The 27076-nt window shown below is 36.9% G+C and overlaps 1 protein-coding gene across 2 annotated transcripts in view; it reads right to left on the reverse strand.

Annotated features, from left to right (window-relative positions):
• The window catches only part of DIS3L2 (DIS3 like 3'-5' exoribonuclease 2), a 157719-nt gene that overhangs the window by 44983 nt on the left and 85660 nt on the right, over positions 1 to 27076 (reverse strand). For both annotated transcript variants that reach the window (XM_072408312.1, XM_072408313.1), the window contains 4 exons: positions 25741 to 25853; positions 19897 to 20004; positions 19571 to 19804; positions 974 to 1053 (listed from right to left, as the gene is read on the reverse strand). In XM_072408312.1, the coding sequence (XP_072264413.1) occupies positions 974 to 1053; positions 19571 to 19804; positions 19897 to 20004; positions 25741 to 25853 (535 nt within the window). The remainder of the gene's footprint in view (positions 1 to 973; positions 1054 to 19570; positions 19805 to 19896; positions 20005 to 25740; positions 25854 to 27076) is intronic.

The following is a 27076-nucleotide window of genomic DNA, read 5'->3' on the forward strand; positions in this document are numbered from 1 at the left end:
TAATTCTACAACAGAAAGGTTGAAAAGAAAGAATAAATGTGTTAAACAGGCCAAGTCAAAAACCAGACCAGATCGAAAAATGCTATTGTGGGACCTCAGGAGTCTGTGCATAAATGAATGCCCATAAATGAAACTGTGTATAAATGAATGCCCACACAGTTCCAATGAACTAAAGCAATTTTGTAAAGAGGAGTGGTGCCAAATTTTCTTCACAATGACATGAGATTGATAAAGCCATACAGAAACAGATTATCTCAAGCTACTGCTAATAAAGATGGTTCTATAAGCTACTGAATCATGGTGTGTGCTTAATTTTACATACATTGCTTCACATTTTCATTAGGTGTCATGGTGCTATATATTGTGTGTTTTACACCTGAAGTTAGATTTCAATATTTTAAGAACCAGGTGATTTTTTATGTCCAGATATGAAAAACCTTATAATTGAAATATGTTTCAATTCTCTGTTTTTCTCATGATATATCTTCCCAGTCTTCTCAATTTCATAAATGTGAGGGTATCACTTAAATTAAACAAAATCCAGAAGACCTTTTCAGACTCACTTTTACTGCAAGAAAACAACAACTAGAAAGAAAAAGTTTGATATAGGTAATGACATGAATAGTTAAGATTTTTGAGTGATACTTTCTGAAATTGGAATCTTCTGTGCTTGGCTCAAAGTTGTACTTTTCAGCAACCAATGCAATTCTTTGCTATTATAATTGTTGAAAACGTTTGTGCAAGTTGACCCAGAAGACATCAACTTCAGCAATTAATTACAGTAATAAAATACCAGGCACATGAAGTAGAAAGTATACGGACCAGAAACAATTAAGCAGATAACTACTGAGGGAGGTGCAGAGTGTGAGGGTAAGCAAGATGAACACATCGCACTTGCCTTTGACTTCCTTTCTAAATGGTTACTAGATTTATCCTTTATTTATGATTTAAATTTATTCAACTAATAACTTACTTGTTACTGTCTCTGTAATTGTAAATGTAGCATCCTTGAGGCATTCCACTTTCTTGATCCAAAGTAAATGAAAGTTTTAGCTATAAAAAAAAAAAATATATAAAAATTACAAAACAAAATGACATGCATATAAAACAGTTCTAGCTCATCACCATAAAATGTTTTAAATAGAAAAAAAAACACATTCTATTTGAGGATATATCAAAACAAGTTGGCACTGTACATCACCTGTAGGTACAGGTTTCCACAAAAGCATTATGCTGAGGGTTTAATCCACTTCCCCATTTCTTTAAATGCTGGTTGTATGACTGGGTCGTGTAAAAGCCAGGCAATCATCAAGCAGCATATTTTTTTTTTTTTGTTGTTGTTGGGGGAAGGGGGCATACATTCAAAGTATTATTCATGAGGGAATTATATGAAATCCAACTACTGAGCAGCATTCTGCAGAAAGACTCATCAAAAAAATTACACTGTGAAGCAATGGCTGCTCGTCTTAAAGTGAAAATACATTTCTTAAAAATGTAAACAATTGCCACAAGGCAGGTCCTTTATTGCAGAATGTCCCTTCTGCAATAATACACATACCAGCCTGCTCACATTTTACACTCACCCTTCATCTTTCTGTTATGGACACTGCTATCTTCCCCATTTGCGTGTTGTGTAGATCTTTGACCATCATGTTTGGCCAGGCTGACAATATCCATGCATGTGCACTGGCATTCACCTGGAGGAGGCCAGGATTCTTATGAAGAACATGGTGCTTTTTTTTCCTAATTATATGGTAGCGGAACTGGTAATATCCCTTCTGCAAAAAAGAACTAGCTGCTCACAGATTTTGCAAGCAGGGCTAAAGTTCTGCTTTAACTTTACAGATAAACAGTCTGCTTGATTCAAGACAAAAAATGACAGCCATAGTCTTTGGGTTTAGCAAACCATGTCTAGATTGTTTAATTTACCAACATTTTTACCACAGTGAACACATTACATTTGTGAGAAGCAAGACGGCTTCTTTGCAATGTCCTTCTTTGCAATGCAGAAGATGGATTATTAGCAAAACTAATAGCAAAATTAACATATGAAAAGCCACGGGCAAGTATGTGACTTTAAAAACTTGTAGACATCCAAAATGATAAATTGAATCACATCACAATGTTTGGAAGCAAATCTAGATTTTAAAAAGACTTTACAAAGCCTAGCTAGCCAATTACCCTGATAAACTATGTCCATCAAAATACGAACTGCACTGCAACTTCATAGCAAGTTTAGTATTTGTCCCTTAATTCTACTATACATTTTATTTGTGTAAGAGTTTAACTAGGCAATTTTGTAAAACACATAAAAGTTACTTCCCCACGCAATATATAGTTAAAATATAGATTTTTTAAAAATCCCTATTAACATATTTGCAAGCCACAGGCAAGAGGAAAAAAAATCTCTTGGTAACAGTGCTAATATATTTCCAGGTTTTCCAAAAATTGAGCGTCATTGACCATAACTAATTCTAAAACTACTTTGATCTGTTTGCGGTAAAACAATTTAGGGGGAAATATAGCATGAGAAGCTTAATTTATTATTTAGGTAGAGGCTTCTGAAATAAATTAACACTCCCACTATGCAAGTTAACAAAAAAGGTTACAATATATTCAAAAGCCTTTTAGGAAGCAGCCATTCTGTAAGCATAGGCAGCTGATGTTTTACAGTATGCAATACAAAGCATTTTAAATAAAACACGTCCCACTAAATGCTTTGCAATGCACCTGGCAAAATTTACTCACAATGCAGAGTCCCCTTTGAAGGCCCAATATTTAACAATTATTCAGGGAACATACAGTTAAGAACTAAGAACACTCAGAAAATTATATTTGTATAACAAATAAAGACTAACAAGTTTACCTAAAAAAATACTTTATTTTATCATAGAAAGTCAAACTAACTAGCTGCTTTAAAGCTAGATTGTATGAATCAGAATACAAAAAAAAAGGCCAAATTTACTACATACATACATTTATCAGAGATAAAAACACACTAATTTTAAAAAGTGAAATCAACCTGTGGTACTTTTAGGTGTTTTTATGTTCACTCCGTTTCCCCCCTTTCAACATTCCCTTATTTCTTCTCAATGTCGTCCTCTCTATCTCTATCTCTATCTCTATCTCTATCTCTATCTCCATCTCCATCTCTATCTCTATCTCCATCTCTATCTCCATCTCCATCTCTATCTCCATCTCCATCTCCATCTCCATCTCTATCTCCATCTCTATCTCCATCTCTATCTCCTTTTGAGTTTTTCCTCTGTTACTTGTTATTTCCTATCACCTTGTTCATCTCTCTATTAAACTAAAACTCAAAAATACTGAAACATAAATATAAAATGTGAAATCAATAGGGAAAATCTTAAGACACTGATCCACATTTGTAGTACTTTGCACAATACTTCATTAAGGCTGTATTTCAGGCAAAAATGTAAAAAAGAACCACTGACTGAAGTCACTAAGAAAAAAAAAAATCTTACATATAAATCTTAATTGTAAATAGATTTCCAATCAGGAAAACTTTGCACAAATGGAATCTGACTCACATATTAGGAGGAAGAAGGTTTGGGCTACACTAAGGGGGAGCACAGAAAGCACCTCAGCAGTGCCAAGTTATTCATTCCTTGTTGAGTATGTAGACTGCAGGTAAAGACATAACCCTGAAACCTTTAGGTGATGATGAATATTTGTCTGCCTACGTGTTGAAGGGTGAGTATTACTCAGAATAGGGACTTTATGAGAACAGATACAATAGACAGGAAGTGAAGAAATGTGTACAAAAGCAATACAGACAGAAGAAATTAAAATGGAAAACACACACCATTCAATGAATGGGCACACTATGTACATACACAGCTTACAGTACACCTCTTACACATCATGTAGTTGAGCACACCTTCTGCCTGGAAGCTGCTTGGTTGAACTTGGGCATATCAAAAGTTAGGACCATTTTGTCCTAGCTACCTGGGACCAGCAAAACTATGAGGGGGTTCTGAGAAGTTCCTGGGTTTGCCTCCTTCCAGATGAAATAGAAAAATGTGTGAGGGCATATGACAGCCTAATACCTTAGTAAGTAACTGTGCAAATATCAGGTCTTTGCGATTCTTAAAGCGTTTTTATTTTAGTGAGAAGCTGTGATGGCAGAGGCACAAGCAGGTTTCATGTCTTTGGAGTTACGGGCCGTCATGAAGTTTTTGTTTCTCCAGGTAAAGTCAGCAAAGCACATTCACACTGAGATGTCACAAACACTGGGGAGAAGTGTCCTTCCTACAGCACTGTCAAAAACTGGATATCTCATTTCAAGACTGGGCATTTCACCTTTGGAAGATGAGCCCCACAGTGGGCGCCCCCTAACCTCAACTGACCTGGCAACCTGGGATGCTGTCCATGAGCTGATTGAGGACGGGCAAATATCCGCAAATAAGATCGCCAAGATACTTGACATCTCACAGGAGCGTGTTGGGTTTGTTATCACCACTATCCTAGACATGCCTAAGCTTTCAGCGAAGTGGGTGCTGAAATGTTTGAACAATGATCAGAAGAAGAAACAAGTTGAAGCATCCAAAGCCATTTTGGTCCATTTTGAAGCTGCACAAGAGTTTTTGGCTATGTTGGTGACCGAGGATAAAACCCGGCTCCACATATAATAATCCTGAATCCAAGGAAGAGTCAAAGAAATGGCACCACAGCAGGTCCCCGCAGCCGAAGTTCCAAACACAGAAATTAGCCAAAAAAAAAAAAAAGTCATGGCATCCATTTTCTGGAACAAAGACGGTATTCTGTTGAAGCAGACCAGATCTACGTTAACAATTCCTGCCCCTTCAGTGATGGTAACAGCCATAATCGTTATGCACTCCTTTTGATGACTCATCCTTGTTAAAAGCATCAGAAGCCACTGTTTTACCAAAGCTACTTAGACCATGATAATATAATTAAATCAATCATTTAGATATGTGCAAATGTATATGTTCAATAAGATGTTTTAACGTTTTGTAAAATAAAAATTAGATTTTTAAATTAAGAGTTTGGTACTTGAAAATCACTTCTTACAATATAGGTAGTCCTGCTTTGCTTCACTTCTAAAACAGGACTAACAAATATTTACCCTTTACTAATAAGTTTGGGGTGTGGTACCTTTGACTGAATTTGATATACAAGTGGGTTAAGAAATCTTTGGCGATTGTTAAACTGTAGAATGTGCTCTGTATGAGGTGCCTTGTTTTTAAAGGACCAATAGATCTTACAAAAAGGAAAGATTTATTTACAGCTTAGGATATTATATACATATGTTTTTCAAGACAAAAGGGAAGAAGGTAAAGGGTATATAGGAGCACATGGTCAATCTCTCCCACACCCACATACCCACCAGGGTTTTCTCTCCTTAAACCACACCCCGCTGCAAGTCCAGAGGAAATCACATTGTTAATTCATCCTTGGTGAAGTCTTGATCAAGAGGTCACACAGATAGTCTTTGTCCCAGGCTTGAGATTGTTGTCATATACCCCTGCAGGAAGACTGAAGTTATAGTAAACTGGTTTGAGCAGGAACTACCACCAGGTGGTAAAACTGGCCAAGGTGTTAATGATCCTCAGGCATCTACTCATGGAAGATCAATCATTGTCTCGGTTATGCAATCCTTCGATGTTTGAGGGACTGCATCTGTCTCCACAGATATGAGGTTTATAGCTTGTTTCCAAGAAGACAGAATGGTCTTTACATACAAGTCATTTATATCAATTTTGGTCAATTCCAACAATTAACTAACAAGTGTACATAATATTGGTAAATGAATTAACTTGAATAAAGTTGCACCGAAAATGACGCCTCCTAACTAGATACAAAAATATTACAAAATAACAGTGGAATGTGGAATTTTGAAGATTTATATGACCTATTTGCAAACTTATTTGTAAAATCAGAGGCAGCATAAACATGGCAAAATAGAAGTTTTTTTAGATGAAAGTAAAGCTTCTAGTAGACTATAGAATATCTATTTGTATACTATGTGACAATAAGCAAAAGTCAGTTCAGCCCTATAGAAATATAATTACAATTCAACACACACACAGTCGATGTGCTTCCTTTTCAGCGTGATGTATCATTTGCCTTTGAAAAAGCATCTATCCCATGGCTGACCATACATTCACTCTAAAACAATACATTTAGTAAAAGTCACATAATGGGGAAAAAAAAGTCTAAAAATGGACCTACATTTGTATATACCAAAACATTTGGGCCTAGTAAATGCAGATCATAAAAGAAAAACAACGGCATCACAGAAGTTTAAATGTGTGGCCCAGCTAATTCAGACAAGGCTACACAGAAACAAATGCATTTTTTATAATCTGCAACCCCATCTTTGTGGTCTTTGGGATTCTTCGGTCAAAAACAAAGAAGTCAACAAAAGCAACAATGCGCCATGGAGCAGTATTTTCTGCCAGCAGTGATTGGAGATTTGTTCGAGAATAAACAAGCAGACACTCATCATGGCACATTATTTAAAGAAACGTAAGAATGAGGAAGATCATAAAAATTCATTAGGCAGTATAAAAGTGCCTTGTCGCCTCTTGGCTGACAAGTGGGGAAGGGTAATGTCTGATAATTGGAATCTGCATGACTGCATCACAACAGAGAACATCACTCACGCACAGCACAAAACCACACAAGCACAATGAGTGTTAATGCCCGTGGGGGTCATCCTTAAAGTGATTCGCCACAGGCTCTGGTATTCTGAGGAAAAGGCTGCCAAAGGTCTTTTGTGCCAAAACTTTGACTCTCCCAAACCCTCCCAACAAGTTCTATTTTAAGGCTTTTGAGAACTTCACCTCTGCAATGGTATTTTGATGTGTGGATGGGTTGTGAGAAGCTGCATTGAAACTGCAAGCCACATTTCCCAAAAGTGCTTTTGTGTTCCCTGTTTTCAAAGTCGCTGCGGGAGGCTTCCTCTTTCCTCGTTGTGTACACACATAAGAAACCATTGGCTGATGGGTCACTAGGTACAGACAGCCCCTTGCTTTTGTAACCCCTTCTTCTACATCCAGTCAGCAAATCCCTGCTTTGATGTTCTTTTGGGTTGAAACACTTCTCATCCATCACTGACACGAAAAGGTTCCATAAAGGCCTGGGAGTTTGTTCACCCCTAAGTAAACTGTAGATGGGTGCAGAAAAAGTAGAGCTCACTCTTTTATAGGGTAATTAAACTAAACGCCTTCACATCTTAATTAATAACTTAATTATAGACTGACCAAGTATCAGTGAATTAAGAAAGGCCTCCATGATTAAGTGTGAGGGAATTACACGTAATGGCATTAAACGATTTGATACGGATGGAAAAAAAATCCTAAATGTATTTCCTTTAAAACAAGTAATAGCAGAAAATACACAAGTAGTTAAATTTAGGTATCTTCTTAAACTACTATATCTTCTACAGTATATCTTATACTGCTAAATAAAATTTCTTGTAATTTGGATTTTTATAATGTCTTAACCATCAGAAGTTTGGCTGATAAATAAGTGTTGTAAATAAAAGTCAATACAGTTTCATTATACAGTGCATTCAAAACAGAAGCTGGGGGCTGGAAAGGGAGGCATTGAGGCACATGGAATAATGCATAATATACAAGTAGAGAGATGGACAGGATGAGAAGATGCAGCAAAGCTTCAAACTCTGACTAGATGGGGTGTAATGGCAGGGGTCTCAGCAGCTGAAAATAAATCTATTACTAGTGTTATTGCCTATGTGTTTCCTATCAAAGGCAGATCACTTGCATGCAGAAAGTAATGGGAAGTGGTACCTGGTCTCCCATGAGCTTTTCAGCACCATGGAGAAGTATGTTCTCTCTATACTTCCCTCTGTAAAAAGCAGAGCAGTGTGACTTAGTATATTGAAGGACAAAGATGTACCAAGACTTGGGTCAAGAAGTTTAAAAAGTTGCAATGACATACTTTGTTTAAAGGTTAGTTTAGGTTCTAATAAACTCCACTATCCCAATCAGTCTCATTTAGCCCGGCAGGAAATTACTGTCCAATAGGTTATAAATATAGGCAATAACAGACAACTAATCCTTTTAAAACCATGCTTTCTTAACACCAAAGACAACAGACAAGCACCATAGCACAAAGAAAATCTAGTTAAATTGATATTTATTTAGTGACTTGGCAACTGGGGTCGAAAGTGTGTAGAATGCACCAGACAGGAAGGTCTTGGTTTCTGTGCAGAAGATATGCTCAAGGAAGCCATGATTGTTAGTGCAGTTATTATTAAACCGTATTTAAAAACGCCAACATATTATGCAGAGGTGTAAAATATGCTTTGGCATGTTGATGTAACAATCATAGGGGCAAAAATGAGAGATGGGGCACTCTGTTTGCACTAGGCCATCACATTAGTAGCTATACTATTGCCAACAATTGTTACCCTTTGCTACAATGCACAACAAGCATAGGGGAATCACAAGAGCTGTTGAAATAATCAAGAAAATGTTTAGGGAGGTTAAATTATTCAAATATTTAACTCAACTGTACAAATCACTTACAATAAAAGTTAATAAAGTATAGGAACAGACTAAACAAGTGAAGGGCTTGGAAAAAGGTGATTAAATCTTTTCATAAATTAATAGCTAAAAGAAAATGTAAAGTATCTTAGAAAAAAAGTTCAAACAGAAGAAAATACTTGGCAGAAACCTAAATTCCAAGGAAGGGTTGAAAAAACTGGTATGAAAACTTTATGTTGGGTGGATAACTTGTACTAACACAGGGAGTGTGTGGCACATGTATAGCATTTGACAGGAAGTATTTTTGTCAGACTAAATGTTCATAAGGTGCAAACTATGACAAAACTGGCAAAAATGGCAAAGTGACAATGTGTTTATTTAAAGTCTTCATAACTGAGATGTGCCAGATACCGACCACAGCATACTATGTTAATCAACCTACCTAAGAATGGCATTTCCAGCAAGTTCAAGGAAGCTAAATGTAAACTCGTATGTTAAGCACATTTCATGTTTATAATGATATAACATGTGCCAAACAGACAGCTTTATTCGCTATGCTTTAATCTATTATGAATTAAAAGTTATGAAAAATAAAACCATACCTTTTTTCCTTTATTCATCATGAGATTACCTAGCATAGGACAGATCACCAATGTAAATGAGCATAGGTGGAATTACATCATTTAGAAATAATGGATTGTGCGTGCCATTAGATTGCATTTCCATGTGCACCTGAAAACCGGTTGCCAGTATGAGAGGCCAACAGCAAACCTATTTTCACTAAAAAAGGAATTTTTCCATTTGAACAGGAGTTCAGCAGGACTTGAACAAATACAGGATAGTAAACACAGGAACTATGAACTTCTGTACGCTTGATAACTGGTGAATATTCAAACAATAACATGTTCTCTGCTCTTATGTACATATACTCAATATCTTATTAGCATTTAGTACTTATGCAGTAGATTTGTATAGCACCAATAAAGGAAAAAAGAAAAAGTAAGTGAATAGATCAAGATTTAAAGTTTTTGAGATCCTGATGTAAAGTAACAAACAGGCTATGTAATACATCTAAGTCAGTGCCCCTAAAGTAAAACTAAAGTATAACTTTTAAGTTTGTATGACAGGTGATGTCCCTTCAGAAATGTGTCTTTCCTGCTTGATCCCGCTGCATGCACAGTGTCAGCTTTCGTTGCCAGAGAAACCCAGCATTCCCTTGCATGTGGTGGGATAAACTCCCAACATGCTTGCGTGGGAGTTACCTCATCCTGGCACGGCTGATCAAGATAGCCAAAGATCATCCGGAAATGGAAGAGGAAAAAAAAAAAAAAAAAACACTTCCATTCCAGAATCTATTCCTGGAGAGTACTGTTGGCACAACAAATTGGGCTAAGCAATAGAAACAACTGATTGAGTTTATTTCTTATTAGTACACTGTACATTGGTGGATGATCTGTGTTCCATCATACAACAGCTTGATATATGCATATTTGTGACATTATTGTCAATGTAAGTCATTTAGGATATGTTCAGCCTAGCCTTTTTCAACTCAAAACCGCTTACAAAAAAAAAAAAATGGTTAAACTGTACCAAATAGGTTTGTTAACTATCTTTTGACAGTCTGGCATCTTACTGCACTTTTGCACCCCTGCTGCCTCCAAAGACTAAGAGGAACTGCTTGTTAACAATTGAAGGAAAACCCCTATAGCGGTGGTATATGGGCAGGGAGCTTGCAATCTAAAATCCTCTTTCAATTAGGTGGCCCCAAAATTATGCAACCATTTCTTTGGGGAAAATGAGCAAACCCAGTCCCAGAAGGGGTTAGGACAGCCCTAGAGATAGGAACACAACACTTGTGCAGCTCATTCTGCACAAGTTCTGTAGGAACTTGGCATGCCCAATGTGCAGCTCAGTGTACAATATAAAAAAAAATGTGACCAGGCAGGTAAGTTTATTTTATAACAGAACAACAGCCTTCCCCTCTGCAATAAAACTGCCCTTTTCATGCGTTTAATTTTATTGTATAGTAGACACACTGCTTTATATGTGGACACACAGAGCCATTATTAACCTCTACAAAAGTAACACAATCATACAGACATGGAAATAAGACAGCATGCAGTGATCAAAAATGTATTAATAACCAATATAAATTGCTTATACTTGTACATTCTGTCATAGCTTGCCTTTGTTTGCTCTTGCATAAGGCTGTTCTGTCTGGTACCTTGTTTTTAACATGCTGAGGAAATAAGTCTTGGCATTTGTTTTTATTAACATTTGGTCTTATTCTGCTGTATTTTTACAAGACTTTTAAAAGCTAAAATTAGGAGTTTCAAAGTCATAGCTGGCTTTTGGGAGGCGGGTTTACACACAGCATTCAATTTGATCCACCGGCAGTTATCCAGTTGTCTACCAATCAATTGACAATAGTTAAAGGATCTGTTAACCCATCCATTACCATTTTTACAATTGGTCCTAAGCAGCTAAAAGGGAATAAAACAAGGAAAAAATTCTATTTACCAATATTTATTGCCCAGCCATCAGGAGGTGCTCTTTTTCTCATGTTTTCCTGACTATGTTATCAGAACTGGATAGCTAAAATACTCAAGCAGCAAGTCTTTCTCTTCCCTCTTCACTGGCAGTCTGCTCTGAAAAAGAATCATCTATACAGGGTTTAAAATAGAGAGACTCTGAAAGAAAACTGCTACTGCTGCTTTTTGTCTTTAGACACCCCTAAAGCTCCACTAAACTTTTTTTTTTTAATAGTTTAGTGTAAACAGATTACTGATCTGTGCTTATCACATCTGAACTTTTCAGATTCAATAACCTATTGTGCAGCTGTGCTAAACTGTAATTGTGTACCTATCTATCCGCATAGCCAGGACCTCGCTTTTTAGTTTCCTGCCCAGTACAAAAAACTCCTATGACTTCAAGCCATGCAACTTTCTAATGTAGATACAAGACTTATGCAACCACATACAGCCCACTAAACATTGTCCACCACTCTGCATCTATACAGTGCTTTTATTTGTTTACAAACCCAACTGTTATCAATTTTAATTGTTCAGTTTTGGGTTTTGATTGGTTTTCACAGTGGCACAATCCACCTTCCTTTACACAATGCAAGGCATTATTTACAGAAACTCTCCTATGTTGCAAAATTGGTTGCATACTGTTTGGGCCCTCCAGTGTAAAGCCGCATACACACTTGCAATTATAGTCATTGGAAAGGATCTTTCACGATCCTTTCCAACAACTAAGCACTGCACTATGCATGAACAAGTGCTGTACATACACCACCGTATTGCTCTATGCAGAGGGGAGGGGAAGAAAGAGGGAGCGGCACCCCGCTGTGCGCTCTCCCCCTTCCCTTGCATTAGGATTGTTCGTCGTCCATGGATCCGCCAGGACGGTCTGTACACATGCCAGATTCTTGTCCTGAGCCAATTATCGAGCGAGAATTATTGATGTGTGTACGTAGCTTAAGAAAGGAAACTAGTTTGGTAATGAGGGTTAACTAAAATTTAAACTATAAAAATTAGAGTTAAAGTGGGGTTAACTACAATTTTTTGGGATTTGTCCTATTTTTATTTAATCCTTCACAATGTGGGACTTAATTTTAGAATCTGCCAGGTACCAGCGGATTAGGAAAACCCATTTCAAATATATTTAACAGTTTTAAAAACACATACGCGCAAGATTAATCATGCTGCCTGGAAAAAAATGTAATATATCAGAACAATAACTATCAAAGAGATATTGTTCCTTTCTTTGAATAAAAGGCGTGGTTGAAGATGTTTAAAAGTCATATCCAACACAAACTTCCAGGAATGTCAGCTTAATACAGATGATATCACAATAATAATGCCATCAAGCCCCCTTCTGCCAGTCACTGAGACAATTAAGTTAGCCCCACCTTTAGGAATTACATTACACTGCTAGTTCTCTGAAATTTATTACACTAGCCATATACAGTGTTTCCATATATGTATGAAAAAGAGGATTGTTGTAAAATACAGAATGGCTCCACAACTAATGTAAACAAGTTTTACAAGGAGCACACATATAAAAAGAAACTTTCCATGCAGTATGTTACCTTGGTGCACTATAATATAACAATGTTTTCTTATTAAGTGCAATTGACTAAGAACATAGTTTATATCAATAAGGACTGGTTTAAAATAGATAGCAGTTGCTCCACATGGACGGCCACCATCTTCAACAAGAGGTTTACTACAACAGCTCAAAAGCACAGCGACATATCAGATTTGGTAACTTTGTACTCTTTATGCAGCATGCCTGATACTTCTTGCTATCAAAGGCTGGGTTTCAGGGGCACACGCCTATTGTGCATGGAATAGGTTTTGGTTGTGTATGCGATGGGGGCTAGGCTGTCTATAGGAAAAAATGTTGTTAGAGTAGGATGGTTTAAAAGATGGGTTTCAGGTGTGCAGGAAAAGTATTGGGCCCAGTAGCATGAGTAAAATGCCCAAGGACTATTTTGGAGTTTGTGGAATGCGTAGGTGTCCGTGAGCTGCATAAGTATGGAGGCTTACATTCTTTTCTTTCTGAAAAGTATATACAAAGTCCTCAATAGAAAACATTATGAACATCTAGGATATTGAAAACTGAAAAAGAAGTTAAGAGTCAATCATCCATATATTAGACTTTTTTCCTGCTAGAAAAGCATGGGTATTGCTAGTCCTGTAATTTCCTTCCTTTTTCTTGTATTAGGCACTGCTGCCCTAAATAAACCACAGTCTTTGAAAGACACCGAAGTTAAAAGCCACTATGCAAACCAAATGCCTACACGGTATGGTTATCTATCTAAACTGGTGGCATCTACAGCAGGTAAAGGAAAGCCTGATAAATGTTTTACCCAATGGTTCAGTGGATAAACAAACAGAACGTTAACTGTTCCATGACTGGAGTTATTTACTTCATCTCTTGCAAATGCAGCTGTTTCTATGTAGGAATATATGAGCACATCTATTCAATTACAAACAGTAAAATTGTGACCAGCTACTATGTGAGCTTAAAACACATCTTTAACCCTGACTTTTTGTAATCTCAGCCTTGGAAGTGGTCCTGCAAAAAAGAGACAAAAAACTAATATAGAAAAAAAATGGATATTTTTGTGAAATGCCACAAACTACCTGGGCTTGAGCAACATTATCAGTTACAAACCCTTCCTATGATCATGAACAAGAAAACCACCACTTTATAAACAATATAGCTGGGTTTACATATATCACATATTGATACGAACATCTGTTAGTCACTTCATACTATTACCACATGGCCACAACTGTGACCACTACTCAAATGCAATCTAAAAAATTTTGGATGTACTACATGAATTCACAAATATCCTGTAGACCCAAAAAAAACCTTACCAAGTAATGGGCCCTAACCATTGTCACTAAAGGAACACTCCAAAAAAATTGTGACACAAGGTATCCCCAATTATCATTTATATGCAGTAAGGTCAAACCAACATTGTAAACATTTTTGTAGTCTAGTCCAAGTAAAAATGATTTAAAAGTACCAAATCGCCTTAAGCATTTATCTAATAGATCCCTTCTGTAATCCATTATGTACTCTAAAGTGAATGTAATGTAATTTATGAATATCCACTTATTTTGATTAACCCAAAAACACAAATTTTATTTTGACCCCTTTTCCTCTTAAGAGCCACCAAGATTTCAGACTTCATTCATTGGGGAAAATCTGTCAACAGCTCTACAGCTTCTCCCTCCTCTGTTGATCACCTTCCTCCCCCTCCATCCCTCCCCTTTTCTCATGCTGCAATTTCAGAGAGACAAAGTGCTCATCAACCAATTAGGACAGTAACGAAAGCCGTGTACGATGAGGGATCTCTCCCCACCAGAAGTAACTGGTCCCCTGAACAGTTGGTTGTATCACCTCGGCTGTGGGTTTTCTTGCATTAAGGTAGGCATGGATGAACACAAAGGGGCGTGATCACACAAGTACAACCCAGCACATGAAGAGTGCTGCGGCTTGGAGGATGCCATTCACCACATTTAAACCAGCAACCCAACACTAGGGGCTCTATTTATAAATTACCGGTATACCTGTCAATTCTCAAAACTTGCTAAGAAGAGTTCTAATTTCTCATTTTAGTTCCTATTTAAACAATGACTTTCTGCCACCCAGTGACCACTTGCTAAAGCGCACAGACGTCAAGAGTGAATTGACAGGGGAATAATTTTTTACATAACCACCATACTAAATCGAATGCTACTTGTTGGTATCTTCCAAACAAAAGCAGCAGCCTGCAGCAATTCCTAAGCACTTAGTAAGCAGTTCTGAGGACAGTCCAAGTTAAAACAACAACAACCCTTAGAGGATTTAGCAACTTGACTACTAAAGCAAAGAAGGCTCCCTGCAACTTTCTGGAAACCAACACCGATACTTAGGTACAGCTACACACAGGGGGAGGCTGTGTCTCCCCCCCCCCCATGTAATTAAGGGATCCTAAACAATCTTCTATAGGATTACGAAATGGTCCAAGAAGTGTCTTAACATATAGGTATTTCACACAGAGTGGATCACATTCCCCTATCCACTGAGGAAGTCAAGTAGGGCGAAACGCATCAAGTGATGGGAATCCCAATATAGGATGAGAATGCACATCTGCATGTTTAGGCACTTTTCTTGTGTAATAAATAGAAAAAACTGTAACATACCTGTGGAAAACCTAAGCTTGTAAATTTCTTTAATTACATATTGTATTTTAATGCCAAAAACCCACTTTCATGAACCTTACCTTTACCTGAAATTCAAACCTGATTATAGTTCTGAACATAGGGGCTATCGCCTAGATTATCGTTAGATGAAATCTGTAGGGGGTATACCACTATTGTTAACCCATGTTTTCATTTAATATACCAAACTTTTTTTTTTTTTTTTTTTTTGCTGGGAGAGTATGGGTCATTGCTAGCTGTGTAATCTCCCTTTTCTTGTATTAGGCACTGCTGCCCTAAGTAGCCCAGTGCACCTGGTGTGAACGAGTTGGTGAAAAGGATGTCATAGGTTGCACTATTATCTGCAATATTGAAATGAAATGTCAAATCATTCTGCATAACACAGGTTAGGCCATATTTTTCCAGCTTTGTTGAGGTTTTAGAAGTTTAACACTGAGCAAGTAAACATCCTCTGCATACAGGTATACCAATGCGTGCCATCTGACCAAGCCAATAGATTATGACTTTGTACAAATGAGATAGCTTATCTGTAAAGCAAACTTAGAGGAAAAAGAATATAGCTATACTAAAGGTTAAACGCATTGGACATTTTTACAGTTGATTGGCCTTGGGTAAACACTTGCCAAAAAAAAAAAAAATAGGTAACTTAAAAAGTTTCAAATATACTAAACTTGTGGGTACTCTTTTCGGTAAACTATGCTGTCATAGAAGAGGTTGGTTACAGTCAACTTTCCTCAAGGTGTCAAACAATAAAGACAATTGATTGTACTCCCTCTGCAGTTACAGAACATTTGGTAAAGGGCCTAACTAGTTAAAGTGTATGTATAACCAAAACCATAGCTTATTTTGTGTGTACTATTAGGGACATTTTCCTTTACTTCCTGTACAAGAGATGCAACAGAAAGCTTTACAAATTTCCCAAGGTGAAACAATAGGGAGACAGCAACAGAAACAAGAGACAGCAGAAGTGTAACCACCACCTAAAACAAGAAACACAATAAAAGAATAAAAGAACCAAGTTCACATTCATTCCCTCAGCAATACCTAAAAATGGGTGGAAATTAGCACCTGACCCTCAGTCTTACAGAGTTTTGTAGACTTCTCCACCTATGGAAATTGTTTAATACAATTCCAATGCACATTGAAAATGTATGCACATTGCCTAACTAAGCTACCTACTAAAAATATGATCAGTTTTAACTTCTGCTTACCTCAGAGCTGCTATTATACTGCAATGCAGATTAAGAGGTGCTAGTGCTGTGGACTTTGGCTCTACCTGGCCAAACACACCAAGTCCTGTGCTTGCACACTCATTTGCTCCACTGGCCACCGCCCACCAGTTCTTTCGTGTCGACGAGCCCAGAGATGCCAGAAAAAGACCTGAAAAGTCATGCTTGATATGTAATGCACAACAAGACTGTGGATGCTAATGCAACTATCCATGACACAGAACTACCAGGAACAGTTCAGTCTCTAATACCAGTGTAAGAACAAAGGCATTACTGAATATGCATACGTGCCTTCCGCTTGCACTCTACAGATGCAGATAAATACAGCATAGCAGCACAGGCTTGAAGTTGGTTCCACTGGCCTTCAAAGTCAAGCCCAAGCAAGAAGTTTGACAACAAAGCCTATAGATACACAAATATTTTAGTGCTGCTCTTTTTAACAGTCCCATTACTTTCTAATTTATACATGCACTGGAGAACAATATTCATTTAATGAATTGTTTACACAGTCAATATAAAATATGAAATTATTTTGTTATGATACAGGTTAAGTAGATTTTAAATATTACACCTTTTTTTTTAAACATAAAAGTGACAATTATCTGACAGACATTGAATGCTATGTCTGAACCAAAATGAGCTATTATGTCATTCCACAGTATAGGAAGTATGGAATTTGCAGAAACGGGGGACATGTGCTGGCGTGCAGCAGGATGAAACCCTGATAAACTCATCATCAAGACTGAATCTCTTTTCAGCGACAGCTAAACTAGATGAATGCATTGAACCATGCAAAACATTGATGTGTAAAAGTTGCACAGGTATCGTACATTTGCCGGTAATTTTACTTTTAAAAAGTTTCATTCCTACTTAAAGGCAGTACACAGATTTAAGTAGTATGTTTAAAAACAATCATGGTAAAATTGTGTCAAAGTATAGGTCTTTGAAATGAAGTCATAAAAATGTTTTATATATAATAAATATTTCCTAAAATTGCCGTTCATATATGTATTTCAATACTTTCATTAGTGTGAATTTACTTAAGATTTTGCATATATCCTGGAAGCTTTTGGCACCAAGGGTTACTTACACATTGCCATAATTCTTTTAGACATGAAGTTTTGGTCTATCACTAACAAGAACAGCAAACCAGAAATATAAATACAGTGTATAGAGAGGTTTTGTTTGTTTTAGAAATTTACATTTCCTTGCAAAAATAAACATCCTCCTCTGCTTGTTCCATTAAATTATATATATTAAAAAAAAAATAGAAAAACTAAAAAGAAGTATTTGACACCACTATAAACCTGACAAAAGGACATCCACCAAAACTCACAAAAGGCAAGTAGGGCATTTACACCAATGATTTCACTGAAGGAGTGAGACCCATAGTAGACATAAGATTTGAATCCTAAGACCAGTGTAAACTCTACACTCCAAAGATGGGCATCATGAAAGACAAAGGTTTTCTGACCAACTAGGACTACGGTTAGACTCTTTGGCCTCCATAGGAAATGCCATGTGTGGCACAAACCCAATATTTCTCATGACCAAGAGCACCATTCCCACTGGGAAGCATGGTGGTGGCAGAACCATTATGTGGGGATATTTTTCATCTAAAAATGAAAGAAATAGAACTGGTCAGGAATAAAAGAAAATATGATAAATATAGGGTAATTTGTAAGGAAAATTTGTTTTAGCCTGCCAGAAATGTGAAAATTGGAACAAAGGCTCACCGTCCAGTAGGACAATGACCATTAACATACTGCTAATGTTACACTGGAGTGGCTTACAGAGAAACATGGTCTACTCAAGGGTCAGGCCTCAATCCAATTGAGAATGTGTGGAATGACTAGGATTGATGCACACCAACACAACTTCATTAAATTTGAAGGTGTTGGGGCAGTTTTGCTTTGAGGAATGAGTAAATCCCTGTGGCTATATGTGGTACTAACATACTAGACATACTCCAGAAGATTTGCAGCTATACCTGCAGCAAAAGATTACCCTTTTATTGCCTTGTTTGTGTCACAAAAAAATATTGTTCAGGGAAAACATTTTGTGTAAATCAGATGGCTCCCAACACCCACACAAATTACAGTTAAATTTCAGGTTGTAATGTGACAACAAAATGGGTGTGCGTGTTGGAAGCGACGACCTGTGCACATAGTTTTAAAAATACTTTGTGGTAAACCACACATTTATAAACACACAGTTTTTCCACAATAAGGTGATCTAATGATTAAGATCCATTTTGGTTAAATGGAGAGCTGCTATACCATTTAGGTCATGTATCAACCCACAGCTTTGAGGTGGTCAACCTTTGTGCTATTCCTTAATCTTGGAAGTTAAACCTGAAACATTTTTTTTAAATGCATAAAACTTTCATACATTTCTGTACTGTCCGGAGTTTAGATTCAAAGTTTAGATTTATAACATTTTTTATATTAGTATAGACTGGGAAAGGGTTAAACATTTGTCAAATTTGTATTGTAGTGTTACTATTGTAGAAATGTTCTAATATCTTGCATGAGGGATAAACCTTTAAAGATACACAGTCAACAATGAGCACAAACCTGTGACGGGCGCTTATTGCCATTTGTAGTCAACTCACCAAAAGATCATTCACATTTTAAAAACAATATGATTTTGGTATATGTGCATTCCTTTGTAAAGTAAAACATTTGATAATTACCATGTGATAATACAGAGGGGATAAAAAAATAAAATACTTTTCGTGAAGACACACACCGCAACCCAACTTCCCAGAAACAAGGGTTACCCATTAATATTAGCTTTCTCATTACTATTTTTTAGTGTTTCTTTAGCAGAAGTTAAAACTTTAAAAGATAACTTTTTTATGGGGCAAAAAAGGCTAATAAGGGTCCACACATAATGGATGGCAGCAAGTGTGTATATAAAGATTTTATAAGCAATTTTTAGAAGAATTTTTCTCGGGGAGAATAGTTAGATCCTTCAATTTAAATTTCAGTTTAAATTGTACATGAACACTAAACCTATCATTCTGATGACAACACAATAGGATTGGCTTGGAAGTTCTACAACTGCACAACAAACAAAATAAAAAATTAGTAAAAAAAAAAAAAAATCTCACCTGGTCTAGTCTCAAAGCCCCCTCTTCAAATCGATGCTTTCGCAAATTTTGGGCAATATGGTGGAGATTGAGTACTGCATTCTGGATTTCATCAATGGTGTGTTCGGGGGAAACAGGAGGTAACTGTTCAGGGTTAAGCAGCTTGTTTGGGTTTTCAATCATGCTTTGTGCATGGTCGTAGCTTAGCTTTACACAGGAACAGATAACAGTTCGCCCAAACCACTCTTCCAGGATCTGTATAGGGGAGTATAAATAACCACAAAAAAAAATTTTAGTAACAGATTTGCTACATTTAACATATGTTACATATGACCTTCTACACTAACCTTTCCTTGTGGTGTGATTTTCCATATGACAGAAAAGGTAAGTCTGTCTGCCATTGGGTTAAGGCTGCAAAGCTCTTCACAAAGTAACCTTGGCAACATAGGAATTACCTGCAAAAAATGAATAAAAAAATAGCATAAAAGCTAAGACATATATAAACAAAGCTAAAAAGGGTCTTCTAGTGGAACATGGTTTGCGTTCTCATAAGACAAGTGAGCGGCCAGAAATAAAGTGGAGGATCTAAAGGTGATTGAAGAGGATAAATGGTGATAATAAAAGGAGAAAATACGTGTGTCAGAGGTCTTATTTTTTTCAAAATAAGTCTAAAACCAGAGTAATGTACCAGGTAGGAATGAAAAAATTGGATCCAGAGTTCCCAGACTCTCAAAAACAGTTGGGTAGGTATCCGTGAGAATGTGCATTACAGCAATGTTTACAAACTGTTTTTGCCAAAATTGGGTAAATTTCTGTTTGGCTACCTGCAATCTGCAAAACTCAAAATACCTAAAAAGATGGGGGTTTGACGTGTGGGGTACCTGGGTAGTTTTGTGGGTTTTTATTACTATAGATGTGAAAAAAGTCAAAATCTTTGCCCAACACAAAATAGAAAGAATAGGTGATAGAAAGTGGTCCGAATTCTTGAGATTGCTAGATGCCTAATGACAAAAACCAACATTGTTGACCACCCACTTGTTGACCACACAGGTAGTTTCGCCCAACCTGGCTGAAAAAATTTTACATGTTAAAATCAATCTGGCTCCAGACTCCGCCTGTAGATGGTGCTTGTTCAGAGACACGCAAAAGAAAAGGAGACGTGGACTGGCTAACTCAATTCATACCTGGAAAAGCTCTCGACATCCGTCTCTAGCCAAGGTAGGTTGTTAAACAAGTATTCCCACCCTCGATTAGTGACAGCTTTGTGCTCTGTGTATTTGCACATCTTACAAAAATCAGCTCTGTTCCTCATCAGAATCTTGAAAGCTTGTGCAATGTTCAATGCACTATAAGACCAAGCACAACGAGGACTGAATATATCCTTTTAATATCAAATCAAGTCATTTTGTAGTAGACATGTAAACGGTTGTGTTTAGGTACAATATACCAAATCGCCAGATTCTTGCCAGTACACAGCCCTACTCTGAACTGTGCCAACCTGTGGAACTTACATCTTTGGTAGATGCATACACAAATCTGTACTGAATTTACACCATAGGGGTTTCACAAGTTGTGAGCAGGCACAGAGTGTGCAAATTGGATTCCACAGTTCTCTATCTTTTGAGAACAAACTGCTGCTCAAACTTAACATATGACCAGGAAATGGAGATAGGAGAGTAGCACACATTTTGAATTTAGTCTATTAAATTTCCAAATAGCATTTTGTTACAATTTTCCACCACAAGCAGATTCCAAAATCTGTGGGCCATGAAGTCTACATAATTAGATCTAACATGTAGCACAGGAGACATAGTTGGTTATAAATATGTCATATTTGTCAATCTGTAGCCAGCAGATAGTAAAAATCAAGTAAGATGTCTACCACCACCTTGCAATGTTCCGCCCCTGAGCTGTCCCCCCTTCAGGCTGGTTAGACTGCAGTCCAAAGTTGTCTACATTGAAGGATGTTCAGCTTATGGAAAGCTCCAGGGGCTCACGGTATATTTAGGCAAAACAATGTTCACACTTTTCTTCTAATACAAAAAAAAAGTATGTGTGTTGATGACTGGAATCACAGATATTAGCTAATTATTTTTAAATAGCCTCTTTGAGGAAAGGCATTTTAGAAGTGGCAACAGCTTTTCCCAAAACCAGCCTGTCTAACCCCCCCCCCCCCCCCATTTCCCCGTTATCCCTAACACAGGACTCAACCCTTCCATTCAACTAAAAAATTAATGTAGGACTTCCACAACATGTGAACAGCAATTTGATCCTGGAAGTCTTGAGTTTTTAGGCAACCAATTCTTATGGATATTTACTATATCCTATTAGTTTTTACAGATAAAAGTATTGTGATTGTATTACAATTTAATTCAGGAAATTAAACCTCATGCACCATAAGCCACTTTCACAAATATTTACCAGGCCATTTGAGTCTACAAAATGATATTCCAAAGTAATGAAAATTACTGCCTAGTCTAGGCAATTATGCTCAGATCAGGTAACTTTTTTTTGTCCATGGACAGTAAGTTTGCAGAAAGACCACCACTGATTATAATGAAAACAGACTTTGTAAAATATCTTTTGAATAAATTATACCATTATCCCAATAAAATCACTACCACTACAGGTGACTGCTTAGTGTATGTCCATCAAAATAAGAGCCAAATACATTTACTCTGTGTACGGTTTGGAAACATGTTTAACAAGATATCTAGTGGTCAGTCACAATTCAATTGATCTGTTCAAGTAACATTAAAGAGATTTTGCAGCTTTCCAAGAAGTTTAATCTGTGCTACCATTGTAGGAAAATACCCCAGCATTCACACACACACACACACACACACACACACACACTTCAGTTCAGTCAACATGGAATGTGACACTGCAGATGTTGGTTGTCCAAGACCAGGGGCTCCAACATTTGTTGAACCACCCTGTTTTAACATACCCCATGTTTGATTTAACACATACAGATGACCTGACACCAAGAATGGGATTATGTTAATAAAACAGGAACATTCAACAAACCTAATCTGGGAAAATCTGCATCTGCAGTGTCACATTTCATGGTGATTGGATTAAGGTGTTTGTGTTGTGCAGAAAAAAAAGCTGGGGGTATTTTCATACTGATAAACTAATTAGCTGCTTCAAAAGTTGTGAAATGTCTTCAACATTACAGGGACAGGTCCAGTTTAATGTGCCTGCTACTAGATAATCAATCCCCTGAATAAATGAGAAGGTTTTTTTCTATTATCTTTATTTAATGCTCATTCAAGAGAGACTTTTAAATTGCATATGGATAAACTTAGCTCTGATAAAAGATGTCAAAAATCTTGTGCCACCTCACGTGGTGGTTGAAGTGGGTACTTTTACATCAAAACCCTATATTTGCCGATTGAACTGTTAAGGCTAAATGTGAAGTTAGACTGCAAGTTGCTGTAAGCCGATATATACATAAGAATAATCATCATGTAACAAAAATGCCTTTATATGAAGAGCTAACATTCATTTAAAGTGTATGCCAGGGCAACGACCTAAAAATAAGTAGTGCACCTCTAATACACATTTTCATGTGTTTTATCTTTATAAAAACCCTGCACCCTAGACACCATTTCATAGTTCAACATAAGAACTAGGAAGATAATTTGATAGAAATGTGCACAGGACAGCTCTGCATTTCCAACATGATTTTTTTGGCACTTCTAGAACAAACAAAACACTGTCAACAGTATCAAAAGGTAGCAAAGAGGAAACATTAATTGTTCAGATTTACATATACTTTAATTCTGATGCCAGAATCAGATATTGATATAGTGTCTGAAATGTTGGAATTGTGATTTAAGGCTTAGCAAGACAATAATCCTGGGAATTGCAGTACACGTTCTGACAAACAACCTGCATTTTTACACTAAATGTGAAACGGAAGTTACATGAGCCAACACCTAACAGATATTAGCACACAGGAGTGCATAGATTACTGTAAAACGGAATGTAGATAACATATCTACCATGTGAATTTCAATGTAAAACATACACAATTGCAAACAGATGCTACACTTTAATAGGTACAACTGCTTGTTTCTAATCCATCAATAACATTGCAGCAATTCAATGCATTGAGGCATATAGACATTTTTATGATTTAAAACAACTTTAACCATGGCATAGTTGGTTGTGCCAGTAGTCTGGTCAAAGTATTTCAGAAACTCATGATCTAGGATTTTCACACACAATCATCTCTAGTGTTTGCAGAGAATGTTCTAAATGATCAAAAAAAAAAGCAAGTAAACAGCAGAAGTTCTTCTGGTGGAAATGCCTTGTTGATGTCAATGAAAAATAGTAAGACTTGTTTAAGCTGATGAGAGGCAACGGAAACTCAAATAACTTACAACTGAGGTATGAAGAAAAGCATCACTGAACACCCAATCCACTAAGAACAAGCACATAAGGCCACTATTCATAAAGGCACACCAAAGTTGGACAAAAGAAAATTGCAAAAACACTGCCTGGTCTGACAATTCTTTAATTTTTTACAACATTCAGATGGTAGGGTTAAAATTTGATTTATTAGCGTGAAAGCATGAATCCATCCTGACTTGTATCAATTTGATGGTATCATATTTACATGGCACACTTGGAGACCCTTAGTACCAACTCAGCATAGCTTAAATGCCCATGCCAAACGTATTCTTGCTAACGAAGTCAATATCTTTATGGCCGCAGAGTAGCAATCATCCGACGGCTACTACCAGCAGGATAATGGACCATGTCAAAACGCTAAAATCATCTCAAACTGGTTTCTGGTGCAAACTTTTTCACTGTATTTAAATGGCCTGCACAAACTCTAATCAATAGAGATTTGATGTGTTAGAACAGGAGATCCATAATAAGGATTTACAGTTTACAAATCTGCAGCAATTGTGTGATGCAAATAAGTCAGGATGGAGAAAAATCCATGAGAAATGTCTCCAGCACTTACTTTTTTTTTTTTCTTTAAACTGGGTGGAAAAAAAAGCTGTAGGCGAGCGAAGGCCCCTGTATTTTAATCAAACTTTTCAGTAACCACCCAAAAATAGCAGGGTGGTTACTGAAAAATGCTGGGTGGTATGCCCGGGTAAAAGGGGTTGGGAGAACACTGATGTCGAAGGCAAAGGGTATGGATGGGATGAAGGGATGGATGTTTTTTGCTATAGCCATTTTTATTTTACAGCAAATATGAAAAAAAAATTATAAATTAAAATTCAATGTTTAACCCCTCACTGAAATGGTCTGGCCAGACCATCCTTGTTTACACCTGAAAACTGAAGTGGGGGTTGGGTAAACTTGGTATGAAAATGGGAAGATACAGACAAAAATAAATAAATAGACACACCAGAGACTTAGGACAACAGTGTTCTGATCAAGCAAACTTATGAACTAAAGCCCCTTAAATATTTATGCAATTTGTTTTTTCAAAGTCAATCAAAAGATATACATATTATTACAAATACATATTATATTATGTACTTGTCCCCACTCCATTGAAACTGCTGTAGAACATAGTCCTATATTTAGCCAAGCAAAACAGGGGTTCACCAGTTACAAGTACAACTACAAGTGTAGCTAATGTGGCCCGCAAGCAAATTAATATTAGTAGACTGTCTCTGCATGGAGCTAGATGCCTATACCAAAAACTTGGTCTTCCAAAAACTGATCTAAATAAGATTAGAAGACAGGTAAGCATCCCAAATTCCTAACTTCAAATGAATTTAGCCACTTGCCAGGTATTAACATAAGGACAGACAATAAGTCTGAAAGGAAATCGATTATTCACAATGAAGGTTTTGTGATGGAGAAAAGATGTGAACAGGTGTAGGGTTATCAGTCTTGTGTACATGATGTGAAAAGGAGCCCCTCTATTTTTCCTGTTAAGCACCTTTAGAGGAACTAAAAATCCATATACTTTGCTTTACGTTAAAGGAAGCATAACATATATGCAACATGTTCTCTCATCACAGTGCCCCACAACACACATTCCATGCACTGTGTTGTGCAGAAGTATGGCTGTACTATGTTAGCATTTTCAAACACCAAACAAAATAAATGCAGCACATACCTATGAGCAAGCCACTAAGACCAAGCTGCAAAAGGTCTTTTATAATTACCTCTTTGAATGTAAGGGATATATAGTTGAGGGAACACAAACATACCTTTTGAACAAGATATACACTTGTAGCTCGCTCCCTAGCCACTAAATCAACAGCGCTCCCTTCTCGGACAAAGTAGCTCACATCTGCAATGTGAACTCCCACCTCAAAGTTACCTGCAAACCGAAAAAAAAAAAATCAGATAAACACGAAGAGGAAATTTTTACAAGACTTACATATTCTAGTTTTATGCTGATGCTTGTATCATTTGTAATCATATGCTTTTGCATTACATGTGTAAGATTCAAGAATCAAAATGGGTTCCGAATGACAAGAATAAAGGAATTTTCGGAAAAGACTAAGCCACTGATATTCATACCTGTCTACAGACATTAGGTAATCAGGGGACTTTTCTAAATAAAGCTGTAAACTGGATTAATCAGAATTTTAAAGTTATGATCTGATCTATGATGAATGGTCTATCTAGTAAGCAACAGAAAAATGTACATAGGCTGTCAAAACTATAATACAAATATTGGTTGTAAGAAGCTGACATTACTACATTAGGGTTTTCTAGGATTAGTAAATATTCTAAGTGAAGGCTATAAATTCATATATCAAATTTTACATATCAATAGTGTTTCTTTCCTTGCTAAAAGATGCTCGTCTCCCCACAGCATTGAACTCGGCCTGTGTCAGCATTACTCAGAATCCTAATTTAATAAGCCTGGTGTTATCCGCTTGAACTTTGAAAGCTAGGTTATAAAACCGACAAACTGAGAACGATCTCATGACATGAGATAACAGGAGCAAGCGGCCAATCCAAACAAACTGCATGAAGGTTCAGGATATCCCCCACAGTGGGGAGCCTTTAGTAGACCCCCTGAGATACCAGGGCCTTTAATGGAAGCCCCAAGTAAATATTTGGTTACATATATTTACATAATGTAAGCGGTTAGAACGCAGGTCGAGATGGCTACGCCTGAAATTTAATTAAAAAAAATAAAATAAAGAAAAACATAATTTTTGAAGCTTGATTACTTTGTCTTGACACAGGCAGTAACTTGGGGAAAGAACTTATAAATCATGATATGCTGAACCTGGTATAGGCAATATAGCACATGACAGTTGCACTTATTAGCTTCAGGTCAGAGTATTTAGAAGCAAAATAATAAATATAAGTAAAGTAAGTATGGAAAATAAATATATGCAAATGCTCAGTAGAAAAAACAGTCATCCAAAAACAAATAATGCAGCAGGTATACTGGAGCAGTGACTGGAACTACGCCGCTAATGGTGAAAGCGCCAAGAGATTCTTAACTTTTCCTTATTACTTACTAATGCATTACCCAGGACCCAAAAGTAGGTATCATGAGCATGTACCTTCAAATACAAGTTG

This window comes from Pyxicephalus adspersus, chromosome 4 (assembly GCF_032062135.1).
Source record: "Pyxicephalus adspersus chromosome 4, UCB_Pads_2.0, whole genome shotgun sequence".
NCBI lineage: Eukaryota > Metazoa > Chordata > Amphibia > Anura > Pyxicephalidae > Pyxicephalus > Pyxicephalus adspersus.